Raw genomic sequence first — 27,514 nt, forward strand, 5'->3', positions numbered from 1 at the left:
GAATTAAAGTACAATGAGCTGCTAATAGTGGGTTCCAGTCACTGTGAATCTGAGAAACTTCCTGTGGTCTTGATGGATCACTACGTGGAAGTAAGTGGGTTTTTTTTTTTTAAATCAAGGGTCGCATGCCTGTCCCCTTGTTCCAGTGAAGTAATAATGGAAGCTAGGGTAACCTTACAGATCTTTATTTACTTCAGGTATTTGTAACTCTCTTAGATCTAAAATAGGCCAGAGAACATCTTTCACTTTAGGAATAAGGAAATAGCAGAAATAAAAGCTCTTCCCACTGAAGAACAGAGGAACTTCCTGTATGACCCCTGCTTGAAAGAGATTGGATTTTCTGCTGAAGGACAGCTTCGTGAGGATGGTCCCTGTATAGGGACAGGGAAGGGCAGATAGAAACAAAGTGAAGGGAGTATCCCAGATCCTCCATGGTTAGGACCCACTGATCCAATGTTGTGTGTCCCCAAGCATGAAGGAAATGGGATAGACTACCGGAAAATACAGGGGTAGGAACCGATAGTTATATTGCCCTTGACAAACTCAGGCTGCTGGTCAAGAGGAACCTGCCATGCAGAGATGTAGGGGAGAGGGAGTCACCTCCTGGAATTTCTACTACTCTTTTTCTGCACATCTTGGGACCAAGGTATAAAGTTCGGACATTTGAAAATCTGTTTCCAGTTGAATTGCTTCCTTTTCATCACCAGTGAATAGATTCCAACCGATGACTTCAGGATTGCCCTGGAATCTTTTAGGCTACCTTGTACCTTATCTGTCTTTTCTGAAAAGCGGGAGTAGCCTTCAAAAGGCCTCTCTTGGGTAGCCTGCTGCACTTATGGAGGACAATCTGAAGATTCAGGCCACAAACATCTTCTCATAGTTATGGCAGATGCCATGGTTCGAGCTGCTGACTCAGCCACATCCAAGCTGTCCTGTCCACCGGCTTGTCCTCCTCCTCCATCACATTAAACTCCTTCCTGATCCTTTAAACTTCATCATGTTCTCCCAGAGAGTAGTCATAGCAACTTAGAAAAGTTAGTTAACAATTCTAAATTGCAGCCCTCCCACTGAATAAAGCTTACAACCGAACAAGTCCAGTCTCTTCACTCCTTTCCCTTGGTGCCCCTGCTGCTGCCACAACTGGAGTGTTCAAAATTCTTAGAAGGGACACAATATCTCCTTTCTGCCCATTTTGTTGTGGGAGGTAGGGAAGAAAGGGTTTTCCAGGGTGTTTGCTTGCAATAGTACGGCAGTGAATTATTTACTCTCTCCTAGCAACTACTTTACTCTATCATTTTCATAGTCTCTGTAGCTCAGAGGCAGTTCTAATATTTATATATTGGCAGCCACTGAATGTCTTTCTGAGATGAAGAAAAATACGGTGGTGACAATATCATAGTTTAAATGTACTTTCAGTGAATGGTTCATAAGAGTTTGACCTCAAGTTGATTTCTAAATACACAGTTGTGTATGGGTTTAACAAAGAAGCCAATATTTTCATATATATTATCTAAGTGTATGCAAGGTTTATAGTAGTTTACTGCAGAAAACTAATGCTCCTAAGAAAAATGGAGTGGATTTTAACACTTAGCTTTTCCAACATGAAAATTACTCACATCTCCAAAAAATATCACAAGTTCATAAACCATTTCTTCCTAGTCACTCAAAGACAAATACAAATGTGTAACACTAAAAACATTTCAAAACACAATCAGTGAAAAAAATTCCATTTACTACAGTTTGCCTGAACAGCTATAGTGTTCTTGAGCTGTAGAATTCTTGTTTTAAATGATACTGTATTCATCTGACAGCAAAAGAAAAAAAAATCAATACTTTTTTTAAACTTTTAATGGAGGGTTGCACAACAATCACTATTCAGGGTAAAGTTCTCTAAAATATACATTGCAATATACTTTTGGTCAGTGATCAGAACATCATGTTAAATTGCTATTCATTACAGAGGTCACATCTATACTTACTTTTTCCTACCTTTAGTAATTTCTCCTCTTACTTTATGGCTTGAATCATTTCCTTTGGCTTACCAAACCCACATCACCACCACCCAAGTTCAGTACAAATAAGCAAATAATTTTGTTAAGTCTGTAAATAAATCCTTGCAGCACTGATTTCATTAGCATCTTTCTACATACTAAAAGGTCTGATTATAGACTTCCACTGCTTAAGCAAGAAAAAGGAAAGCTGAAGCCTGATACAGTTGCAAATTTATAATACGAGTGGAGGCAAACTCTATATTCATATTGCCTAACATTTTCCATTATATATATGCTTAGACTTTTTTTTAAAAAGAGATGTACCGCCACCATAGTTTGTAGCAGGAACTTGAAATTTGGTGGAATTTTTAATAATAATTGGAGATATACCTATCTCCTAGAACTGGAAGGGACCTTCAAAGGTCATTGAGTCCAGCCCCCTGCCTTCACTAGCAGGACCAAGTACTGATTTTTGCCCCAGCTCCCTCAGTGGCCCCCTTAAGGACTGAACTCACAACCCTGAGTTTAGCAGGCCAATGCTCAAAACACTGAGCTATCCCTCCCACAATGATGACCCTAGGGTCAGAAAGGAGACTTTTGTTATCTCCCTTAAAATCCTTTCAGATTTAATTGTGTTATAAACTGTCAAATATCACCATTTCTTGTCTGTATTTTGCTCTGTGAAGCTTGCTACGCCTTAATGCTAAAGTTCCTGAACGTTCGATACCCTACAATTGCACATAATACAATTTATTTTTCCTCTTTTTAAAATAACCTAGGAAATTATATACAAAAACCCCACGTTAAAAGAAAGTTAAGATTGGAAAGTCAAGCACCCAAAAGTTAGAAAATAGCATAATCAAGAGCACCCAGGAACACTAATTCTGGCCCTCAATGTGTAGGGCTGGTTGGAAATTTTCCTACAGAACATTTTTCCTTTGAAAAACACCAATTCATCAAAATCATGACATCTTGAGGAAGTGTGTTGCCTTTTAACAAAAATTCATTTAGAAACTAAAAATAAAAAAGCATTTTATAAGGTCAATACAACCTTTTTGAAATGTTTTGATTTTCCATTTTAAAATTACTTTTTTCAGTTTATTTCATATTATAAAATGAAGTCAAAATTAGAAAGAAATGTTTAGATTATATCAATACAAAATGTCTTGATCAACTTTTTCCTAATTTTAGCTTCTAGGAAGTTTCAAAGATTTTGGTTTTCTTCCAGAATAGAAGAAAATTCAAATTTGTGACACTTTCCCCAAAGCAAAAAATCCAGTTCACACACACCTCTACTTATTTATAATGCACTGAGAGTTTTCAGTCACATAATCATGTATTTTTCCGCCGGAACCTTGCTTCCTTAACTCTATTATAATGAGCATCTGGAGGGCTGGCCTTGGGTAGTTAGGACTTCACATATTAACATCAGCACTTGAATTGCACCTGGAAGCAAAGAGATGGCCGCTGCAATCTTTGAAGCACTGGAGTAACACGCTCTACACTTGGCTAACATCTCCAAGCAAGTGGTGACTGCTGTCTGTAGCTTTAAAGTGGTCTTCCAAGAGTAGCACAATATATAGTAAACAGATATAGACAAAGGGACTAGTTAATAGATGCAAGATCTACATGCAAAATAGTTGCAGTTTTCAAGTCAAGATGAAAGCACAGATGAAAAAATATTTTTGTTAACAATTAAAACTACCTTGGATTCCAGGAGCAACTGGGTTCTCGAAAGTATTCCTAGAATACTATAGCATTCTTGGCAAAGGGCAAGCATGTGCCAAAGTGACCATTTTCTCTACCCACCAGTCAGAACTGGTTTTGAGATTTTGAAGAAGATATCAGAGAAGGAAATGTCTTCAACTAGAGAACCAATCACAACATAACTTTTTTAATACATTATCGCAACCAGTGGGCCTTGGAATTAGATTACCTCCGCCAGGACTTTCACCTCCAGTGTATCTGTTATGATGAATCACAGAAACCATTGTACTGATAGCCATTGACAGCAAATGCTCAAAATCCAATAGGACACTAACCTTAAGCAAAGCCTGAAACTGACTTGAGTACAACAAGCTGACACTAGGAAGTTTAGACTTGAAATTACACAAAGGTTTCTAACCATTAGAGGAGTGAAGTTCTGGAACAGCCTTCCAAGAGGAGTAGTGGGGGCAAAAGACATATCTGGCTTCGAGGCTAAGCTTGATAAGTTTATGGAGGGGTGGTATGATGGGATAGCCTAATTTTGGCAATTAATTCATCTTTGATTATTAGCAGGTAAATATGCCCAATGGTCTGTGATGGGATGGGATCTGAGTTACTACAGAGAATTCTTTCCTGGGTGCTCGCTGGTGAGTCTTGCCCACATGCTCTGGGTTTAACTCATCGCCATATTTGGGGTCGGGAAGGAATTTTCCTCCAGGGAAGATTGGCAGAGGCGCTGGAGGTTTTTCGCCTTCCTCTGCAACATGGGGCACGGGTCACTTGCTGGAGGATTCTCTGCACCTTGAGGTCTTCAAACCACGATTTGAGGACTTCAGTAACTCAGACATAGGTTAGAGGTTTGTTCCAGGAGTGGGTGGGTGAGATTCTGTAGCCTGCATTGTGCAGGAGGTCAGACTAGATGACCATAGTGGTCCCTTCTCACCTTAAGTCTATGAATCTATGAATATTATTTAGATAGTATTTGTAACTGACAAAGAGGGAACAACTATGATAGGTTTACTAAACTCACTGATTAATATATTGTGTCCATATATGCAATTATCAAAGTATCATTAATAAGAAATGTATCAATGGGAAAATAAAATATATAGTTGCTTAGCGCAATCTTTGCAAAATGGGAGCTGCTTTAACACTAGCGTGACAGTCATGAATATGGTGTCACAAATGATCATGTAACAAGTAACACTAAGGCCTTGTCTAGGTGATTATATGTGTTGTTTAAAAGGAAATAAAAGAAATGTTGAGCAAAATACTTATGAAATACAATGTACTAAAATGACTGCCTTTTTAAAATGATTGCTATTTTGATATCTGTACATTAAAAATGTTTTCACCTTCATAATTGAAATTTTGAAATAGTTAGTGAGTGAGCACTTTATTGGGTGCATATATAAGTAAAAGGCAGAAGAGAAAAACAGTACAAATTTTAGTGTATTCAGTGCACAGAAGACAAGATTGTTGATCATTTAGTTTACTTCTAAAACTCAGGAAGGAAGCTGAACATGAATTTAAGTACACAATGTAAGTAAATGAAAACTGAAATTCAAAAGTGGCAAAGAAGCAGGTATTTTTGCATGGGGAAGAATGGAAGGATACAGTGAGAGGGTGGAGGGAAAGTTGGGATTGGAACGTGCTCAATGCCGTGCAGGATCATTACTTGTATTACAGCAGTACCCAAAGGCTATGACCATGGTTTGGCTCTGCTCTGCTAGGTACCGTTCAAATACAGAGTCTTTAAAAAGTAAGAGAGTCCCTGTCCAAGGAGCTTAAATTTTAAAGTCTGGATCCTGCAAACACTTATTTGTGTGCTTAACTCTACTACTGAGAGTTGTTGCATTGATTTCAATGAGATTACTTAAGGTAGTATAGTTAAACACATGGGTAAAGGTTTGCAGTATTGGGGATTAAGTTAACACAAGGTACAAGAAGTTATTTGGTAGCCAAGATGTATGGGGGGGGGTCAGGAGGGGGACAGAGCCAGCTCAGAACACGACTGGCAAGTGAGTCAGGGAAGATTTTTCTGTTCAGTTTTGGTCCAAAAGAAGTTTGATAATCTTACAAGGAGAATGGCAATCTCAGAGGTGAAAACTAGAAAAAGTTGTCACCAAGACTATGCTGAGAAATGCTGCTTCAGGGGCGCAAAGACTGCCGTCTCCAGGACACTGCTGAATAATGGGAGGTTGGAAACAAAATACTGTAGTTGGCAACTGAGAAAAGATTAAGTGAGGAATATGTATTTTATAGAGAAAGGGAGAGACAGATTTTTGATACGGGCAATGGTCCAGCAGAAACAGATTGGCAATGGCGGTGAGCTAAAGACAAAGCTATGAGACATAGCATCAGAATGTTTAAAAAAAGGGAACCGTCTCCCTTCCTTTTCCTTTCAGCATTATGTTTAATATAGCTATACTACCATCATTTTGTGGTCTTTGACAAACCTATTAGAGATAAATATCCAAAATTAACAATACCTTAATTGGAACAAGAAATTAGCAAAATATATAACCTATGACATATTTTGCTACAAGTAGAGCTCAATCTAGCAACTAGCCTAGCTATGAATTTACATAAATCTTGAGACTTGGGAACCAAAAAGAGACTGTCTTGCACTTGTAGAATGTAAACACGTATTTTTTTTTTACAGAGAGAAAAACTTGACTGCCAGATGAAGCAGACAGCAGCAGAACACAGCTATTCTCTGTTCAATTATTTCAGTCAGTTTTGACTAGTAACTAGTCACTGAACTCAGCTGAACAAACTTCTATTATTAAAGGAACGATGTTAGTCTTGTGGTTCTACTGTCGTTGCATAGAGCAGGAAGGTAGAGCGGCTGTTTATGGGCCACTAAAGAAATTGTTTATTAGAAAGGCAAAGCGTGTCTTTTAAATTTAAAAGAAAGGAGAAATAATAGAGAATAAAACACCACACTAACTTCCTGTTCAGAATATGGTCATTATTCTCTCTTGTGCACATGCTCAGGCAGAGTTGTGCACACTGACAGAGCAAAAATATCACACCAAATAGCTGTAGTTTTGGAAAGACACTACAAATTAAATTAAGGTTTTTTAAAAAAATAAATACATACATAAAACACCCCCTGAATGTCAACTAGCTCCTGAGGCATTTTTTTAAATTCAGTGTTTGAGTTGCTTTAAAAAAAAAAATCTAGCAATACGGTCTTAAAAAGCATCCTTTTTATATCATAATAAAGGAACTCATGGCACATAAGAGATTTTTAATATCTGGCATTTGTCATTTTTGCAATCTTATCAAGCAAGTGCAAAAGGATATTGGCCACAACGCAACTTCCACTCACATACTGCCCTCAAGTCATGCATGAAATGCTCATTATTTACCAGAGCCAGATACAAGATTTATTCTTTCAAATTAGTACAACTATACATATTGGACCAGACACTTGAAGTCGTCCAGAAGAGTTGACTAAGGCCATGTCTAACTAGTACTTATGTCAGCAAAACTTTTTTCGCTCAGGATTATGAAAAAAAACCCACCCGTCTAAGCGACATGCGTTTCACCAGCATAAGTAATAGTGTACACAGTAGTATGTCAGTGGGAGAGCTTTTCCCGCTAACATAACTACTGCCGCTTGTTAGGGGTGATTTAATTATGTTGATCGGAGAGCTCTCTCCCATTGGCATAGAGCAGCTACACAAGAGACCATACAGCTGTGCTGCTATAAGCTCTCTAGTGTACATATAGCCTATACCAGACATCATAAAAGCCAAAGGGAAAGGGTCAGCTTATTGGACTATACAAAATCATGCAAAGTTTACAGGTCAATTTCATTCCAGTTCAACAAATGAAACTTCAGGGATAGTGCCCAAAGGGGAAGACCTAGAGATAATTTCCCCAAGTATCCAGAAAAACTCTTCAGCAGGTGTGTCAATATCAGTCAGATTCCATCTGTAATAATACCTCAGTGAATAAGTCTCGCTATTGACCATATACTCAAAGAGCACCTCCAGTTTTCCTTCCAGCACCAGTGAGTTTTTCCTTTTAAAGCACATTGTTGAAAACCGAGATTCTGATTCTCCAAATCCTTGTGATCCATGCTAAGAGGAACCCTAAGGACATGCTCCAGAATGAGCATATTACTCATAAAATAAACAAATGAGGGCCAACCTACAGAGAGTTTTACAATCTTTCAAACAATTCCTTCAGTTGCAGCTGAGAAGGATATTCAGTTCCATCACTGCAGTGGTTAGACATACTAGCCTAGGAGTAAGGAACATACCAAAAAAGAAAGCCTGTTCTGACAGGAAAGCAGCACATCACTTCCACCACCAACCTCTCAGTATCTCAGTTTCTCCAACTTAAAGTGAATACATAACTCCTCACTTAAAGTCGTTCCGGTTAACGTTGTTACGTTCCTGATCAATTAGAGAACATGCTCATTTATCAGAGGGGTAGCCGTGTTAGTCTGGATCTGTAAAAGCAGCAAAGAGTCTTGTGGCCTTATAGACTAACAGACGTTTTGGAGGATGAGCTTTCGTGGGTGAATACTGCATGCTCATTTAAAGTTCCACAATTCTCCCCTACATCGTTTGGCAGCCGCCTGCTTTGTCCACTGCTTGCAGGAAGAGCAGCCCGTTGCAGCTAGCTGGTGGGGACTTGGAACCAAGTGGACTGGCAGCTCCCCTATCAGCTCCCCGCTCACCTAAGTTCCCTGTGCGGCAGCCGCCCAGGAGTCTAGCAATTGCCAGCAGTTTAGCTGTCCCTCCCCCCACCATGTGCTTCTCCTTCCCTCTGTCTTGGAGCTGCTCTCCGGAGCCTCCTGCTTGCTGTGCAAGGGTGGCGGAGGAAAGAGGGGGCCTAATGTCAGGGTGTCCTCCTCCCCGCTGCTCCTGCACCCCGCTTACCCCATTTCCAAAGAGCAGGGGAGGGACACAACAGGGCTCAGGACAGAAGGAGCTTGCTGGCAGGAGCTGCTGTCTCAACTTGCTGATCTATTTAAAAAGGCAGTGTACTTAGAGTGGGGTCAGCATACTTAAAGGGGTAATGCTCTCTCTCTGTCACACACAGTGTGTGTCTCTGTCTGCCTTGCTATCTCCCCTCCCTCCATTTGTGCTGACTGGTAGAGTGTGAGGCTACATTAACAACAATGGGTTAACCCTTGAGGGCTCAGCTGATTGCTAGTTCATCATTTAGTAGTAAGGCATTCCCTGGGAAATAGCCTACCCTCTGACTTCACCACCTCAACCAAGCTTCACAATCACCAGCGCTGTGTACCAGTATTAAACTGTTTGTTTAAAACTTATAGTTAGCGTGTGTGTGTGTGTGTATACACACCTCTACCTCGATATAACACTACCAGATATAACACAAATTTGGATATAACACGGTAAAGCAGTGCTCGGGGGCGGGGAGCAGGGCTGTGCACTCCAGTGGATCAAAGCAAGTCTGATATAACATGGTTTCACCTATAACGTGGTAAGATTTTTTGGCTCCCAAGGACAGCATTATATCGAGGTAGAAGTGTATATATTTTTAATTAGTCTTTTGTCTGGTGAAAAAAAATTCCCTGGAGCACCCCCGCCCCATTTACATTAATTCTTATGGGGAAATTGGATTTGCTTAACATCGTTTCGCTTAAAGTTGCATTTTTCAGGAACATAACTACAACATTAAGCGAGGAGTTACTGTAATTATATTTCCCTTCCTTTGTAAAGCAGTTTGAGAGGTATGAATGAAAGGCACTATTCTAGTATTTTTAGCTAACCATGGTCAGAAAGGAAATTAAACTGAATATTCTGAAGGACACTGAGCACTGACCTCAGAATGGGACTAAACAGCCAATGCTTCAAAAAGTCTTTGAGAGCTAGGACAGTTGCAGCTTGTGCCATGCTACAGGAAATCCAGTCAATATGATATTCTTAGAGAAGGCTCATTATCCCCCTTGTCACTTGACATCCAGCTGTCAAGGTACATGTTCTCATCTTAAACCTGCATAGAAGTGAATGTTCTTTCATATTATATTAGCAGTACTCATTTTCAAAGATTAAGAGTTTTATTAACTACTTTACAACTTTCATCTTTAGTTTCTTCTGTCAGTCACAAAATTATTTTATTCCTAATACTGCCATCTGCTGCAATGAGAAATATTTGAGCTACAAATATATATCACTGTGAGTACACAGTATATACCTATGCCAACATTTCAAGATCATCTTCCCAAAGGGCCGGTCCCATAGTATTTTCAGGAGGTTTTTTTTGCTGAATTTAAAACTAAGGAAAGTTTCTGAACTGGCACCCAGCCACACTCCAAATATGAGAATTGTGGTACTCTCTTTCTGAGTAGAAAGATTATCCACTACACTCATGTGCGCTACAATATCTAGGCAAGACCTAACTGTTTGAAGTAGGGGTCTTTATTCTTTATTCTGCATTAACTAGCTTTTATCAGTTTAAACTCAATCCACGCTTGCGGCTGCCCTGATAAGAGGCCTTGTGCAGGGGAGAGAGAATTAATTCTACGTTCACTGAAGGAAGTGCTTGGCTCCAGAAAGTGGGTTTTTTTAATGTCTGAATGATTTATTAAATAAATAGATTAAAGAGGAGAGAAAAGCGTGTTTTAAGAGCTCTTAAAATCTTGTATGTGGTGATTTCCATCTTCTCCTGCAAGTGACTTGGATCAAGGACTTGAGGACACCTTACTTATCCCACAGTTTGAAAAATTTGGCGTTTCTAATATATATCAAACAGTATGCAGCATCCACTCTGTGGACTATTTCCTCCACAAACCAAAACAAAACCCTCTCTGCCCAATGTCCAAGCACTGGTTCTTGTCATATTTGTTGGTTGCTACCATATAATGACTAAGTCAGGGAAGACATAAGAAGCAACTGGTTGTGGTCACACAACATCTTGCATTTCCCCTAGCTATTTCATTCGTCACCCTGCTCTGCCTCATTGCATATTAATGGTCGATCAAGAAATCCTAAGGGTAAACAACTTCTACTTCAAATGACTTCTACCAAAGGAGACTTACTAATGCTTTCAAAGCGCCCAATCCAAGGCCATTACAGCAGGAGTTCTCACAATAAAATTTTTGGTGACCTCAGAGTGCAGCCACCAACTCTTGCTGGTGGCCGCCCTGACACTTTTTCCTAAAATACTTAATTTTAGGAAAAATAAATAAATATGCATATATACATGTCCAAATCATTGTAATTATTTATGTAGGGTTTTTTTTTTTCAGACTCAATAACAAAAGTAATGTACAATTGCCTCTATTCTTTACTGGACCTAAACAGAATAGAAACACAAATAAGGTGCTTTGCATGTTTTGCCTTTTTTGGTTGTTGTTGTTTTTTTTAAAGACGTGCTAGCTAGTAAATTTGCTACTGTGAAAAGTGATATTTGTGTATTTGTTAATATCACTTTTCACAGCAGACTTACTCAGCCCCAGCAAGCTGGGGACAAATTAAGCCCTAGATGGGGGGGTGGGAGAAGGCGGGCAAGGCCAGGGGCGATGGGAAGGTGAGCGGCTGGGGGATGCAGTCGTCCACCACATGGTCAGAAGCCTGCCGCCTACCACCCCAGGGCCGAAGCCTGAACCCCATCGCCCCCAGGAAGGTGGGGAACTCACACCGGTTGCCTGCTCCTACTGTGTTTGTGGTTCCAGAAGAGGGCAAGGACCAGCCCCTGCTGGTGGCCCTGGGGAGGGGCGGCTGCTTTGCCCCTCCCCCCATCACCACCCAGGAGGCTGTGGCCACAAGAAAAGCTCCTGGTGGACGCATTTGAGAAACGCTGCATTAGAGTCAGTAGAAGTATTTCCACTCACTTCAATGAGCTTTGGCACTAGGTCTTTTTTCCCAAGCAGGGAACTACACTTAGCCTTGATACTCAAGCTGTCAAGAAAAAGAATAGTAAAATCATTCAAGTGGAGCATGTTACACTGCATTTCTACAGAAGGATGAGGAGGATGAAGACGCACTAAGAAGTTCTTGGAAATCCACCTTCCACTCTAAAATTCAGATAAATGCCTCATGGCACTCTTGATATCTTGAGACAGGGAAAATTAGGATTCCAACCAAGCCATCCTCAAGTTGTTTTTTTCAGGTCTCCCCTCTTAAAATAAATCAACAGGGCCCACAGCCATCAAAGCCTATACTAGACCTCTTGCATTGGTCCAAAGAGCTGCCAAGTCTCATATCACCTCTAATTCCTGATCCCTAGTTCAAAGATGAACTGCAAATCAAATAGCTATATGATATGAAGACTTCATTTCATAGAAGTATGATTGAAGACTTCCTCATTTATTTTTAATTAAAAAACAAGGAGAAATTAAAAGTAGCAGGTCCTCATCTCTGCCTCTTTGTGTCAGCAAGATCTTTGGAGCAAAAAAGATAGGGAAAGTTGTGTCAGACTAAAACTCAAGACATTAAAGTTGGAAACAGTCATTGTACCCCAAGCAAGAGCAATTTCATGATCTAACCATCATGAATATTACTAAGAGTCCAAACTAGACCTTCTCCCCAGTATTGCTTTCCATGGTTTGCTGTGTAATAACCTACGGTTATGCCAGTGAAAGGAATGACTAAATATTATTCAGATTTCACTAAGTTAAGAACTATAATAAAACTACATTATCAAATGAAGTGAAAAATCAGAGTTCATGGCTTTACAGTCTGGTATTTTAGACATCCTTCAGTAATGCCCCTCACACCTCCCTTAAATTTTTTTTAAACTTTTGTACTGAAAACAAATGAGAAAATTACTGTATTTATTATTCCAAGTGGAAAGCAACCATGAGTTATCTGATACCACCTCTGCTGGTACAAATCTTATTCCTAAGAATGCAATGTTCTAGCTAAGTATAACCTTGGAAGAAGTTTCTGACTAGATAAGGGATACATATTAACTTTATACTTGTGCCCAGTGGAAAAGAGAACTAGATTACAAGACACAAATTCTGTAAAGTTTGCTAGCTAAAGTTTGTGTCACTTCTCAGGAAATCACCTATGTATATCTGGTTAGCTAGGATTAAAAACTGATAAACACTTTTTGGGGTTTAAAAAAGCAAGCTTCTTCACAGTCTTTGTATTCTTGTTGAGTGTGCAACCACCAGTCTGTAGCATATTCTTAACGCTAATTTGGCTTTTGCAGTGGAAAAAACAGATCATACATGATGTCATTAGCAATGTAGTGCAAACAAAACAAATAGAGATGTTAAAAAAAAAAGAAGCTGTAAAAAGACGCAACACAACATCAAAATACAGTGAAGAATGGCATCTGAAATGTAAAGCTGTCACAGCTACCAAATAGTATCCTGAATCTAACATTTTCTAACTCACGTAAAGAATATTTAGTCATTAGTCATCAAATTGCTATTCACTGGTTTCACTGTAGATGTCAGTCTCAAATTTCCTTAATTAAACCATGTACAACTGCTCTATTTACTTGCTGGTGTCAGTATTTTCTTTTTCTGATTGCAATAACACATCCAGTCTCTCTCCTGCTGAGAAATTTTCCTCTGAGCTAAAACCTGGCAGAGATACTGAATGCAACAATGTTTTATTTTTCCTTCCCAAATTGTAATAGCAGTATAGTTTTCAGTGCTTAGACTAGTTCAAAGGTATACTCTTTGCTACCACTTATCTGAACATTATCAAAAAATATTGGTAAAGGTGCATGCAGTGAACTGTACCTCATACTCGCCACATTCAGAAGGTGTATCCTTGTGTATAGCCATCTGATACTTGGCAAATAAAGTAGCTGACTGGCTGAAGGATGAATTGAACTGTGGGTCTTCAAAGGAGACGGGTACTAACCTCACCTTCAGAGCAAGGAAAATACAAGCAAAATATTTAAATGCACCTAATCAGATTATATGCTCCTGAAGGTAAGGCTAGTGGAAGATCTCCTCATAGCAATTTCAAAGCCGCAGCCATTAGCATCAGATCTTAAATGGGGTAAGGCAAGTATACCCCATAAGTTTAAAGGATTGTGATACTAAATTATTATAGATATTTTAAATTAGAATTTACATAATGCTGTCATACTGCAGGTACTAATTTATTCTGTCCTCTTATCCTTTGGTAATACAAACAGTACAAAATAACAGACATTTTATTTTGACTGCACAGTTCAAAGAGTGGTTGAAAGTCTTCATTTTAGAGGCACATCCCCAATACTTGCTACCTAAGTTGCCCTCCCGCCCGGTTTTTGTTTAGCTTCAGAGAAATAATATACCTGGCATGATGTCTATTCATTGTGTGAAACAGTGAAAACACAATTTTTTTTATATTGTTTTCTTTCAAACTGGTTTAAATTGTAAGTAGCAAAGAGCTTTATACAAACTCCAGTAAAACCTGAACAGGCAATTTTTTGCATGTTATAATTATTGCACACCCATTTTGGTTCATATTATGTTTGCCTTCCTCATGTAAGGACTCACATCTAAATCAATGAAACTCTACTTCAGGATTTACCCCTCTGAAATGCTGAATATGTATATTGTTCTCCTCATATTAGTATCTGAGTGCCTCCCACAGTCCACCTCTCCTGCTCCCCGATGGCTTTACTGTATAGTTCTTCCAAATGTTCTGAACCATGCCCATGATTTCTTCATTTTTTTTTGTCTGCAACAAAGTTTACATATTTGTGGCACCTACAGTAAGATACCAAAAACAGCTTGCACTTCCAGGATGTTGGTTTGGTTTAATTCACCAGTCTCTTGATTTTACATGCTTCCATTAGAGTTACAGGTATATAATGGATATAAAGTCCACATTTGTTTCTCACAGAATCCATCCAAGACATATGAAATCGAGGGGAAGTTGAGGTTTTGCATAAAATTATACTTGGCCTTCTGACCTGACTTATGGTTGGTTTATCAGGTGGGTCCTTGTGAATAGCCATCTGGTAACGTTTATAGACCTGGTAAGATTCCTGAAATGTGGCTTTGAACTGGCAACTTGGTGGAGATGATCTCACTACCCTCACCTTCAGAAGAAGTTAAAGACAGATTCATTATTGCAATATCACATAATTACATACATAAATAAAGGTTGATGAAAGATACCACAAGTAGAGAAATTCTGACTTTCTGCAAAACTGATCGCAGTTAAAATATCAAACTTAAAAGTCTAATGAATAAATCAGGCTTCAACCTTTCAATTTTTTTCAGGTGTTAGCTAGCTAAAAATTCTACCATGTATCAGATAAATGAAGAAGGTTCTCTTTTATTCTCAGTGCATGAAACTTGAGTTTTTCTAAGTATTAATTTTAAGGTAATTAAGCCCTAATATTAGAAATATACCAATATTGTTCAAAAACTAAGCCAATAAGTGAAATGCAAGACACTAACTGATCTCCATAATTTAAAAATGTGCTTTTACTGTAATCTCACATCATGCTGAAAAAATGCTAGATGCACTTAAGCCTTGGAAGTCTGAACTCTATATTTTTTTGGAGGGAGGCCACTCTTCCATTGTGGTGATGACAGTAGAACAGTTAGACCTTTTCCTAATTAAAAGGAAAAGAAGAGAGGAATCATAAAAATCACAGGAATCCTAGAACTGGAGAGGTCATCTAGTCTAGTCCTCTACACCAAGCGGCGGCCAGTACGTCCCTCAGCCCGCGCCGCTTCCAGCAGCTCCCATTAGCCTGGAGCAGCAAACCCCGGCCAGTGGGATCCGTGATCGGCTGAACCTGCAGAGGCGGCAGGTAAACAAACCGGCCCGGCCCTCCACGGGCTTTCCCTAAACAAGCGGCGTCCCAAGTTTGGGAAACACTGATCTAGACCATGGGTTCTCAACCTTTTTCTTTCTGAGGCCAACCCAACATGCTATAAAACTCCACAGCCCAGTTGTGCCACAACTGTTTTTCTGCATATTAAAGCCAGGGCTGATGTTAGGGGTAGCAAGCAGGGCAATTGCTCAGGCTTCGGCTTCAGCCCCGGGTGGGGCTTCAGCTTTCCACCCTGGGCCCCAGCAAGTCTAACACTGGCCTTGCTTGGTAGACCCCTTAAAACCTACTCACAGCCCCCCTAGGGAGCCACAGACCCCTGGTTGAGAACTGCTGATCTAGACCACTCCAATTAGTGTTTGCCTAACCTTTTCTTAAAAGCCTCCAATGATGGAAATTCCACAGCCTCCCTAGGTAATTTGTTCCTGTGCCTGACTACCCTTACAGTTAAGAAGTTTTCTTAATGTCTAACCTAAATCTCCCTTGCTGCAATTTAAGCCCATTACTTCTTGTCCTGTCCTCATTTTGTTGCTCTCCTCTGGACTTTCTCCAATTTGTCCACATTTTTCCCAGAAATGGACACAGTACTTTAGCTGAGGCCTTATCAGTGCCGAGTGGAAGAATTACTTCTCGTATCTTACTTGCAAACATGCCTGCAAAAACATCCCAGAATATTTGCTTTTTTTGCAACAGTATTACATTGTTGACTCATATTTAGTTTGTAGTCCCCATTATAATCCCAGATACTTTTCTCGAGTACTCTTTCCTAGGTAATCATTTGTCATTTGCTGTCCCCATTTCCTACCTGTTAGTTGCTTCAGAAATCGGAATTTAATAGTGAGTTACAACAGCAGGCATCCTCATGACCAATGAAAAGTAATAACTGGAAATTTTAGTTTATAGTAAAAATGGTTGCTTCCTAGACTGAAAAAAAGTGATGTGATATATAGACAACCTCATCTTCATCCTGTATCTTCAGGCATAATTAAGGGTGTGTTCAATTTCAAGGACAGCATGGAAACAATATAATTTTCAGTTCTGGGCAGATTCTGTTGTTGCCTATAAAATCCACCATGACCCATAAAAACTCATGGAATCACCCTTCGACAGTCGTGCTGGCTCCCTCCTGCAAATCCTCCTAAACTCTTGGCTCCTCTTCCACAAGCCTAGATTCTTCCTGTTAACTATCCCTCCTTCCTTCTTAATATATAAGTCCTCTCCTACTCTCCTGTAACTTAACTGTATCAGAAAAGCTGGAAGAATGAGCCAGGCCTGTGGGGTTTTTCTTTATTTTTATTTTTTTTATTATTTAGGCTGTACAAATCCCATTATTTTTCTACCTCTTTTCAACCTATTAGCACAAAGCACTATATTTCTCAACTTCAGTCAATATTATGAATGCTACTGCCCATGGTGGTCAATAACTACCAGGCGCTAGTTTACAGAAGAGGCAAGAAAGTCTTCTATAAGCTATTCTCTGTCTCATATTCCAGGAACAATGTTTGTCCAATTTAAAAACAAACAAAAAGCTTAGAAAGTTCTTAAAACTCAGACTTGCCAGCTGGTAGCCAGTATATTAACTTTTGTAACTCATTTAATAGATAACTAAATGTATTGACTATCATTAAGAAAAAAAATTATAGATGCAAATTTTGATGAACTGCTATAAATCATTTCAGACATGCATTTACAGGAAAGAGTTTTGTACACCTTTTCAATTCAGTTGTAAGAACAGATATTGCTTTCCTATTAGATTCATCATCATAGATGATTAAATATTTATATGCTTTAGAAATTTACATAGCATTTTTCTCTTCATAACACTCAGCTAATTCTAAGTTTTTCATTTGTAAACTGATTTTATATACCATGATTCAAAGTATTTTGTTAAATAATAAGAGCCCCTGACTGTAAGAGCCAGAGTGCCCTCTAGAGGCCCAGCAAGGCTCACCTTTATTTTCTCAGTCATAAGATTTCCAGGGGAAATTTTTAAAAAATGGCTAGGCAATTTATGAGCACATGGTTCTAAATAACTAAGGTACTTTTGAAAATCTCCTTGATAATGTATATTTTATAGCAAAATATATTTTCAAAAGCTGACAAATTAAGTGCTGGAAATGTAAATAGTATTTATCATTGCTCCAATGCTTTTATTTTAAAAGTGAGCCTTTTCCACTTCAAATGTTTTCACAAGTCTTTTCTTTGAAAGCTGCTTCTAATGGTAGAAATTATTTATCTTATGTATGTGCATAAAAATAAATCAATAGCAACGTAATTGACAATACCTCTAAGTGATGTGTGGCATCATCAGGTAAGGAGACAAAAATGAAGTCTTCAAGGGACTTAGGTTGATTTGCTTTAGATTTAGAATTTTGATAGAGTAAAACCGGAGGCTCCACTTGACTTGGAGAGCCTTCAACTGTGTGTGGCTGGTTCTGAAGAAGCTTGTGCAATTTTCTTTCCTTACGAATGTCCTTAGCTTTTCGACAGGGCGGCTTGCTCAAATCAGCCCCTTTTCCTAGAAGGACATAAAGAATTAAAGAACAAGGTTATATCACAAGAAAAATAGCTATTACATGAAAGGTGGGACAGAAGGGAGTTGGTTACAAACAATACTTTTACAAAAGATTTTTTTTTTAATAGCATGATGATATTTAGCATTTACACAGCACTCTTTTCCATGTTCAGAACATTTTGCAGCCATTAGCTAGGATCCCACATGCCTTAAGGCAAGCCAGACCTAAACTGCTGCAAGATCATTCCTTTCATGGCATCTGACATGGCAAACTAGAAATCCTACGGTAGCTTCACTTACATTAAAATTTGAGATTTTGAAATGAATTAAACAAAAATACAATCATTACAGTGGCCCTCATTCAATTTTGACACTGAATTCAATTTTACACTGTACCCTGAACTCAGTTTTCAATATGCTGCATATTTTTGTCTAAATGCATAGCTGCTTCATATAAATTATAAAGGATTTTAGCTGTTGAGTAGGAAATGGGATGTTTGGCATGGAAGTCAATTTGAAATCAGAGATAAACACAGTAGGTGGGCATTTCAGCTAAAATGCTCAGCCAATAAAATGGTTGGTTTCAGAATTAATGCTCCATTGAGACAAATGGACAGAGCTACTCTTTCATGCTTTCTACAGACTCAGGAGGACAATCTAGTTATACTCATTCATTCACATTTTTATGCTGATATTCACAACCACAAGGACTAAAATACCTATTTATTTTAAATGAAATCTTAAATTCTGTAGCAAAGTTATACCATAAATGATGGATTCCGTGGTGGCAGAAGTGCAAAATAAACAAGGCCCTGACAATAGCCCCATGATGCAAATATCATTCCCTGTTTAGAGATGGAGAAACTGAGGGTACGTCTTCACTACCCACCGTATCGGCGGGTAGCAATCGATTTCTCGGGGAATCGATATATCGCATCTCATCTAGACGCGATATATCGATCCCCGAATGAGCTCCTGTCGATTCCGGAACTCCACCAACCCGAACGGCGGTAGCGGAGTCGACATGGGGAGCCGCGGATGTCGATCCCGCGCCGTGAGAACGGTAGGTAATTCAATCTAAGATACTTCAACTTCAGCTACGTTATTCAGGTAGCTGAAGTTGCGTATCTTAGATCGATTTCCCCCCGTAGTGTAGACCAGCCCTGTGGTAGATGGTTAAAGGTCTTGGCTTAGACCCCAAGCCAGTTTCAGAGTCAAGGATACAAATCAAGACTGCCCAATTCCTGACATACACTGTGCTTAAATCACTACCACACCTATCCACAAACAAAGGCCTGCTCCTATTTAGCTGCACTGTGTAAAACAGCAGTATATCCAAGCAACTAAAAGGATCACCTTGAGGCACTGGAAAGACTTGTCACCACCAACTGAGAACTGATATATTGCATCAGCAAGGCAGAGGGCAACCTGACAGAATCATGCACAGGACACAAAGTAGGACGAATTTATTTCACATTGCCAGGAAACCCTTTGCTACATACATATAGTCATCACCAATAGCTCTAATATGCAGAGCAGAGAAGAATTAAAGGCCAGGTAAGTGTGTAGTCTGAAGTACTAACAACCTTGCCTACTTTTAAAAAGGTTTAAATAACTGTATTGCCACCCCATCGTCATCAGTATTTTGAATGTGCACATTGTTATGTCGGCTCATATTGGTTACTTCTTGTGTTTGGTTGTGAAATAGTATTTATTTTTAAAAAGAAGACAAATGTATAAGAGGAATGTGTATGGGAAAGAGTCATTAGTAATAGCTTAAAGATTATTGGACCATATATATTATAACAAGTGAGAAAAGTAGTGCTTCACTACTACAAACTGATCACGAATACTAACTAAAATTTTCAGACATGCATAACTGACTGGAGTTTAATTCTCATTTTTAGAAGTGGTTGACTTAAAAAATGACTTTCAATGGGACTTACAAAGCTCTTAAGTGCCCTCATCACTTTGAGAATGAGACTTCAATTTTCTTGAAAATTTTACTGTCTGAATATGTATCTACAACTCTAAATTATGAAAAAAGAACTGTACAATAGTATGTATAATTTCACAATATTTTCTTGTATTTCCATTTCTAGCATTTCCATTTGTTTCAGAAGCAAATAAATATTCAAAATATCATTCTTATCTTATTTAAGTCACATTGGAAACAGGATGATGTATAGAAGACACTTGGTACAATATTTTACAACAGGTCTCTCTAGAAAATACAGCATTTTGATATTTTAATATTTATGTAATTTACAAGATCTGAAAAAACTACCAGGGGCGAGGGATAGCTCAGTGGTTTGAGCATTGGCCTGCTAAACCCAGGGTTGTGAGTTCAATTCTTGAGGGGGCCACTTAGAGATCGGGGCAAAAATTGGTCCTGCTAGTGAAGGCAGGGGGCTGGACTCAATGACCTTTCAAGGTCCCTTCCAGTTCTAGCAGATTGGTATTTCTCCTATTATTATTTATTTATTTACCAACCACTCTCACTTCCACTTTAAACATATTTTCTTCTTTAGCAAATGAAAATGGCACATCAGCTGTAATATGTATTATACTGCTACAAAAAAAGTTAAAATATTCTTAGCTTTGTTGTGAAAATCTCACTTTATTTTTATATGTATCATATTTAAATTCAGATTTTTTTTACCTACAGAAGAAACATCTAATACTATATGCTTTACAAACAGTGAGCTTTTCTTTTAAAAAATAATCAAGTCTTTTAAAGCTTTTTCCAACCATATACAAGCTTTGTACCTGTAAAAACACAGGAAGTAAGACTCATATTGGAGTACCGACGTCAAACAGTTAAAATGGAAAAATCTTACACCTATTAATTATGCCTTTAAGAAAGCATATTCATTTTTAGACATTTGATAGAATGCAGAACATTACATGTATTCATGCAAGTCACAGTTATTAATTCAAAGGGTATATTCTTAGATTTCACTGGACCCATCATGCTGCAGGAAACACAACACATTGCTTACAGTAATTACAACTCTCCTGATACTTACAGATATGGGCTAATGCAATTTTTCTCCTGCTTTTCACTGAAAAGGTATTAAAGTATTTCAATACACTTCAAAATTAATATTTTCAATATTAAACATTGTTTAAAGCTGCTAATTTATGACTAGACTCACTGAATTCCTGTTCACCTTCAAATTCTGCCTCTCTTTCCCACTGACACCTTTTCTAAACATTCAGATATGTCACTTTCCTATCTCACATGAAGCTGAACTGTATGTCGGAGTTTAAATAAACTATAACAGGCCTATTTCCATTTCTAGTATGAGAGACAATCATTTACATTTATGCATATCCCTCTGATCCAGAGGTACAAAGGGGCCTTCTACTAGTGCATTTGGTAAAAACATATATATGGAATGATGCAGAGAAACAAATGAAGAGAAAGTCTCCCTTTGCAGAAATGGTCCCTCTGGAGAGAAAAAACAGAAAAATGCTTGAGTCCTGACCCCTTATTAGAATTTTTCTGATTTTCATGGTTGACAGTGAGTCTAAAACCAGCTACATGCTACAGATAAACGGTCTTTCATGAACAAATGCTGAAGGTACATAAATTAAGGCAATACAAATTATAATGTTCCCTTTTGTTCATTAAAAATAATGGGTGCTGAATACTTCCATAACCTAAAGGGTTAAGAATTAACTCACTACTCTCTACCCAAGCTCTACAGATATTGTGCAATGATAAACAGGGCTGGTCAAAAAAATTCCATTAAGTTGTGTTATTGTTTTATTGTGGGTAGTGGCAGTAGTTGTGTTATGGTTTTTGATGAAGTCCAATTACGTATACTGGAGAAAACATAAGACTTGGAAAAAGATAATTGGAGAAAATATTCCACTCTTTTAAATCTATTATTTTCTTTACGTAGCTTCTTTGGCCAAGATATTGAATCTTTCAAAAGTGACTGATCCTTCAAGTCAGCAATAATATTTTGGCCTTGGTCCAAGACTTAAATGAAGCAAGGCCCAGATCACTTAGCAGGGAAATTCTTGATCTGTAGTCTCATTTCCATTTGCTTTTATACAACAAAATGAACTCAGAACTTAAGAAACTGTAATCTTCCATTTTACCATTCATTTTATAAGTATGATATTGACAATGAGGCAAAAGCTATCAGTGTTAAGAACACAAGATATGGGGAATATCAATAGTTGGAAATTTAACATTGATTTCATCCAGTTCGAAGAAAGGACAGCTATTTCCTGTACTTTCCTCATAGGAGCACTTAAACAAAATGTTCAACAAAACGTCCTTAAATAAGTTGTATATTCATTACCAGCACCAGTTTGCCTACAATGAAACACTAATTTTAACTGCTTATGCCAAATGTAAATCTATAAATTAAAATGTGTATAGGCCACGAGAGACAGTGTGATTAAGGGATTTTTTTCCCAACATTTCAGGTACTGCCTTTCATTGTGTTTTTATATCTTTCAAATAAGCCAGTGTTACCGGTTAAGTACCACTCATGATCCCCTCTGCTTTTGTGAGTGGGCTGTGGGGGAAGAGAGAAACAGAAAGAGTGCCAATTCTGCAACAATACTGTCCCTGACTCTGCAGGTACTCTGCAAGGTCCAAGGTCAGAAAGGAACAGGCTGTTGTGTGCTACATTGTCTTCTTCCAAAACTACATGGCAAGGTAGTGTAGCTAATGACAGAGTCAGCATTACCTTGTGCATGTTTCATTTCCGTGCCTTAAAACTGGGTTAGTGGCTGTGAAAGATTGTTAATGCTGAAAGGTTGTAAGGGAACAAGAGGGCAGTGCAGAGATGGATTTATTTCCACACCGGGAAGAATAGGGGACCATTTATTTTTGCAGATTAAAAAAGAGACAGTTGTAGCAAATACTTTATGACAAATTGTTGAAGAAACATTTGGATGCCATTAGTGTTGTCCTGGAACCAATACATTTCAGAATTAGTTGTTGTGACTATTTTGTAAAGATATTTATCTTTAATTTTGGAAGTATCCTGGACAATCAAGTGCCATCATCAGAAGTGTCAAAGTTATGAAACATTTCAACTATGGTCACATACACGAGAATAAAAACTAACTAAGCAAGGATAATCTTACCAAAAATTTCTAGCTGTGGATAACCAACTGTAAGGATGTATCCGACCAAGTGGGTATTCACCCACAAAAGCTCATGCTCCATTACGTCTGTTAGTCTATAAGGTGCCACAGGACTCTCTGCTGCTTTTACAGATCCAGACTAACACAGCTACCCCTCTGATACTCAACTGTAAGGATAAGGCCTTTTCCTATAGTCACACTGTAAGTCTGAGACCTTTTTCTGCAGCCATGAGCCAAGAAGCAGAATGAAATGTGCAGATGTGACATCTAAATTACATTAAAAACAATGTAATAGGCTGTTAAGAAGGCAGTCCTGTCCTAATAGTACCCACCATTACCAGATAAAGAAACTGATCTTAAGGTGGTTTAAGAAAACTTTGCCTGATAGCATTCCGTCTGGCAAGAAATCGCTTATCAACAGTTGTGGTTGTAAAATCCCTACTTCTTTATTGTTTTTTCTTTATGGTCCCCACTTTGCTATTGTTTATCTGGATGGCCTTTGTCTGGTTCTTTGATTGTTTCTGTCTGTTGCATAACTAATTTTGCTAGGTATAAATCAACTATGGTGGTGTGGTAGGATTGGTTAAAGAATTGTTTTACAATATGTTAGGATTGATTAGAAAATTGTTCAGTAATATTTTAGTAAAATGATTGGTTAAGGGACAGCCAAGCAAGACTCAAGTTTCACTATATTAACTGGGGTCCAAAAGGAAGTTCTTGGAAACCAGCTCCAGGACACAGGCCCAAGATCAGAGATGACAGCCCTCAACATCCTACCAATGACACCGTGCAGAAGCTGGAGTCCCCCAGATGACCTGATCCTGACTGGCCATCAAGAAAAGTTCATCTGCATTGTATGCTCAGAGTGTGTACTGTTTTGGTGATTGTTAATAAATAGAGGTTAAGTAGGGTATTACTGTGTAAGGCTCTTTCACTGGTAAAAGACCCTGTAAACCCCCAAAAGATTAAGTCCTGAGTCCACAGGGAATGGGCCCTGAGCCCACGGAGGAACAGAGCCCGGAGTCCTCGGAGGGGTAAAGTTCTTTGGAGCCCAAAGAACTGGGAAAGGATAGGGGTGCCTAAATCAACCGGGTTATGCCTTGAGCCCTAGGAACTAGGTAGAGGTGTGATGTCCTAGTGTGCGCAGGCAACAAATTTAGGGAAAAGTTGGGTGCTGTAAAGTGTGTGTAACAGAATTTTGTGCAGATAGCACCATCTCTTTACTCTCAGTGAAAGACAGAAAAGCCTCCATAATGTCAGCCAAAGGCTTTTTGTTAAAGTGAAATAAGGGCTTAAAAATTGTTTGTTTTTTTTACCAGTCATTTATTAAACAGAAGGGAGCTCTTCCTTCTGCCTTGCCCTCATCAGAGCTTCCTAACTGATGCGAGAAGAGAATGGCTTCCATTGCCCTACTCCCTCCCTGCCTCTGGAGCTTGTTTGGTTTTTTAAGTTCTCTTCAGTTTTGAATAGCACCAGTGCCTGCCTCCAGTGCTACCACTTGGGAAATTTTGTGCAACAGTAAAAACATTGTAGCTAGATGTCTGCAAGACACTGCATTGGTTCCTATTGGGAGACTTATCTTCACAATCGTTAAGTTTAGAAACTTTATCTTTTAAAAATAGATTGTACAGAAACTGATGGCGTGGCTCACCCAGGAAAGTTTCCCAGTTGCACCTGCCAAGTGGATTTCTCAAACCCTGATTATCATCCAGAAAGTAACTCTAGAAATAGCACCCGCTTTCTTTAGTGACAAATTACTTTACTTTTTACTCCTGTTAGCACTGAACCATCAAGAAAGCTATGGGAGAGTGAGCTGGATTCTTTCCTGGAATGCACGTCAACATACATCTGTTAGCTAAATTCCTCATGCAGACTACTGCTAGTGAAAACGTGAAGGCCAGAAACAACACAGATTGGCAAAGAAAAGCTTACAGAGCTGCTGTCAGGTAGAAAAAAAGGCATGCATGCATATTCGATATGGAGCCACACAGGAAAAAAAAATGAACCCAGACTTGTTCAGCCATTTTCGTTACCTTTGAAGAAATAAGCACACTAATCTAATGCTACTTAACCAGGTAATAAAGTTGTACCTGTCCAAGATCAGGTACACCATGCCTCAACACTGTGGGGAGCCAGAGATGGACACGCTGATGTCTTGACACACACATAGGCTTTGCTTTCCAAGGTGTGATACCTGCTGCAGAGGCTCTAGCACAACCAGGGCTCTCCAAGGGGAGCTCAATACAGCGGAAACTGGGTAACATTTTTATGGATTGCTATTCAAGAGGACAGGCTAGATGATCTAATGGTCCCTTCTGACTTTTAAATATATGAATAAATCTGTGGTGATGTTGCCTCACAGATATGGGGAAAGATATGGGCAGGAGGAGGGAGACAAGAGGAAGAGACAGTTGGGGTATCAGAGAGGAGCAGGTGGTCTACCCATGGCCCCCACCCATAAGTTGGTCTTTTCTCCAGCAGACCTGTTCCATCAGACCAGGACTGTCCTCTGGTGAACCATGGGAAGCTTGCTAGAGGGGGAGGGAAGGTGCCTCAGGAGCAGAGGTACCATACTGCATTCCTGAGGTAGCTTCTTCCACTGGCAAGCCTGCCATGATTCACCAGAAGGGTTCTAATCTAATGGACTTGAGCAGTGTTCACTACATCTGGGAGGGTGAAGACTTCCCAAGGACCTTGGGAAAAGGCATGACTGGCCAATAATTGGGAGTTTGTAACTGCCACACCCCACCACCACTCCTGCTCTCTTCCTCTGCAATTCCTGCCAATGTAATGAAAACAATGTAAGTGATCATCCTTATTGTTCAGCTAACTAACATTTTTGTTTAGACGAATAATACTTTTCATTTAGAGATCTCAAAGCACTTGACCAAGATAAGTAAGCATCATTATCCCCATGTGACAGATTGGGAAACCACAAGGATTGTGATGTGCCCAAGATGCTAGAAGAAGTCAGCAGAAGAGTTTAAAATATTCATGATACTCTTGAAGAGTTTTTTTTTGAGCACTTAGCCTGTCCTCAGCATCTGTTTAATTTCACATTTCTGCTGTAAATTTCACAAACAATATATAAGCAAAGGGGTAGCCTTACCATGAGGCAAACTGAGACGGCCGCTGCAGGTGCCAGACGGGGGGGAGGGAGCCACTAGGACCCAGAGCGTAGAAAATTGTGTCTGCTGCTGGTGCATATGTACTCTCTGCTCTAAATGCACAGAGATGATGGAGTTCTGTGCTGGAGAAAGGAGGGCACAAGAGACATAACAGGCAGGCAGGCGAAAAGGTGAGAGGGAATAACAGAAAGCAGCAGGAGCTGCAGGGAGCAAGAGGAGGAGAAGCCTCTTATGTACCTCTCTAGCACCCCCAGGAGCCTGGACTGATTAACACCAGCTTCTCAGGGAGCTTCCTGTTTCCTGCTGCTTCCCTAAACCCACTTGAGGAGAACAGGCAGTCAACTGAAGTAGTAGGAGCCAGTTAGGCCCTTAAGACGCTGATATCTTCCCTCACTCAGGCCCTGCTACCAGCCTGTTTATTTGTCCCCTTCAATTGAGTGGTGAGAGCCACTATAGCTGGCATAAAACAACAGTCACGAGTAAAAGAAGAAAACGCCCCTCTGGGGCAGCCTTCAGAAAAAGAAAGCAAGCAAAGGAAGCTATCTAAGCAGGAAGGAGCTCTCCTGAGATACATAGATACAAATGTTCACGGTGAGCCTTCCAGCCCCACTGAGGATGTGAGTGGTGAGGAGATGCCTGATCTTCCAGTTAGTCAGAGTGCAAGTGACCTGGCAGCTACTTCAGCATCCATATCACTATCTCAAATGGATGTAACCATGCACATTCCTGAAGGAAAGTGTAGATCAGAGAAGAGTGTGGTGAAGGTGCAAGAAACAGCTGCTGCTGAGTTTAGTTCCTTAAGTCTAGATGATTCAGGACTGTGGACTCATTTGAGCCTGAGGGACTTCCTTGTACTGCATGGGCCAGAGCAAGTGAAAAACTTCATGTTCCCCAAAGACAATGAAAATAGAAGTTTCCATCCAACACATGACTGGCGTGAAATCCCCAATGGTGACAAAGTGGAGAGGCCATGGCTTATGTACTCAAAAACTCAGAAGGCTGCATACTGTTTTCGTTGCAAACTCTTTCGGTCTAATTTGCCAGCCATATTGAGTTCTACAGGAACAAAGGACTGGAAAAATCTGGCTAGAAATTTGGCATGCCATGAGAAGGCAGCAAATCACCAGAGAGTATTCCATTGGTGGAAAGAGCTTGAGATGAGACTAAGGTTAAAGACCACCATAGATGATCAGCATCAAGAGAAGATTGCATCAGAGTCTCTTTACTGGCAAAATGTTCTGAAAAGGCTCATTGCCATGGTGAGAGTGCTTGCTACCCAAAACCTAGCACTGCGTGGCACTTCTGTTCAGCTGTATGTGCCAAAC

General features: G+C 39.4%; 1 protein-coding gene across 14 annotated transcripts in view; it reads right to left on the reverse strand.

Annotated features, from left to right (window-relative positions):
• The window catches only part of ATE1 (arginyltransferase 1), a 160,655-nt gene that overhangs the window by 116,622 nt on the left and 16,519 nt on the right, over positions 1-27,514 (reverse strand). For 7 of the 14 annotated variants that reach the window (XR_005582743.1, XM_039481165.1, XM_039481164.1 and 4 more), the window contains 3 exons: positions 17,717-17,949; positions 14,559-14,687; positions 13,390-13,518 (listed from right to left, as the gene is read on the reverse strand). Coding sequence is in view for 13 of the 14 variants with exons in the window: in XM_039481165.1 (XP_039337099.1) it covers positions 13,390-13,518; positions 14,559-14,687; positions 17,717-17,949 (491 nt within the window). In the remaining variant the exon portion in view is untranslated. The remainder of the gene's footprint in view (positions 1-13,389; positions 13,519-14,558; positions 14,688-17,716; positions 17,950-27,514) is intronic. The other 7 variants (XM_039481177.1, XM_039481176.1, XM_039481168.1 and 4 more) reach the window with 2 other exon arrangements.

The sequence above is a fragment of the Mauremys reevesii genome, linkage group 7 (genome assembly GCF_016161935.1).
Source record: "Mauremys reevesii isolate NIE-2019 linkage group 7, ASM1616193v1, whole genome shotgun sequence".
In the NCBI taxonomy this organism is placed as follows: Eukaryota; Metazoa; Chordata; order Testudines; family Geoemydidae; genus Mauremys; species Mauremys reevesii.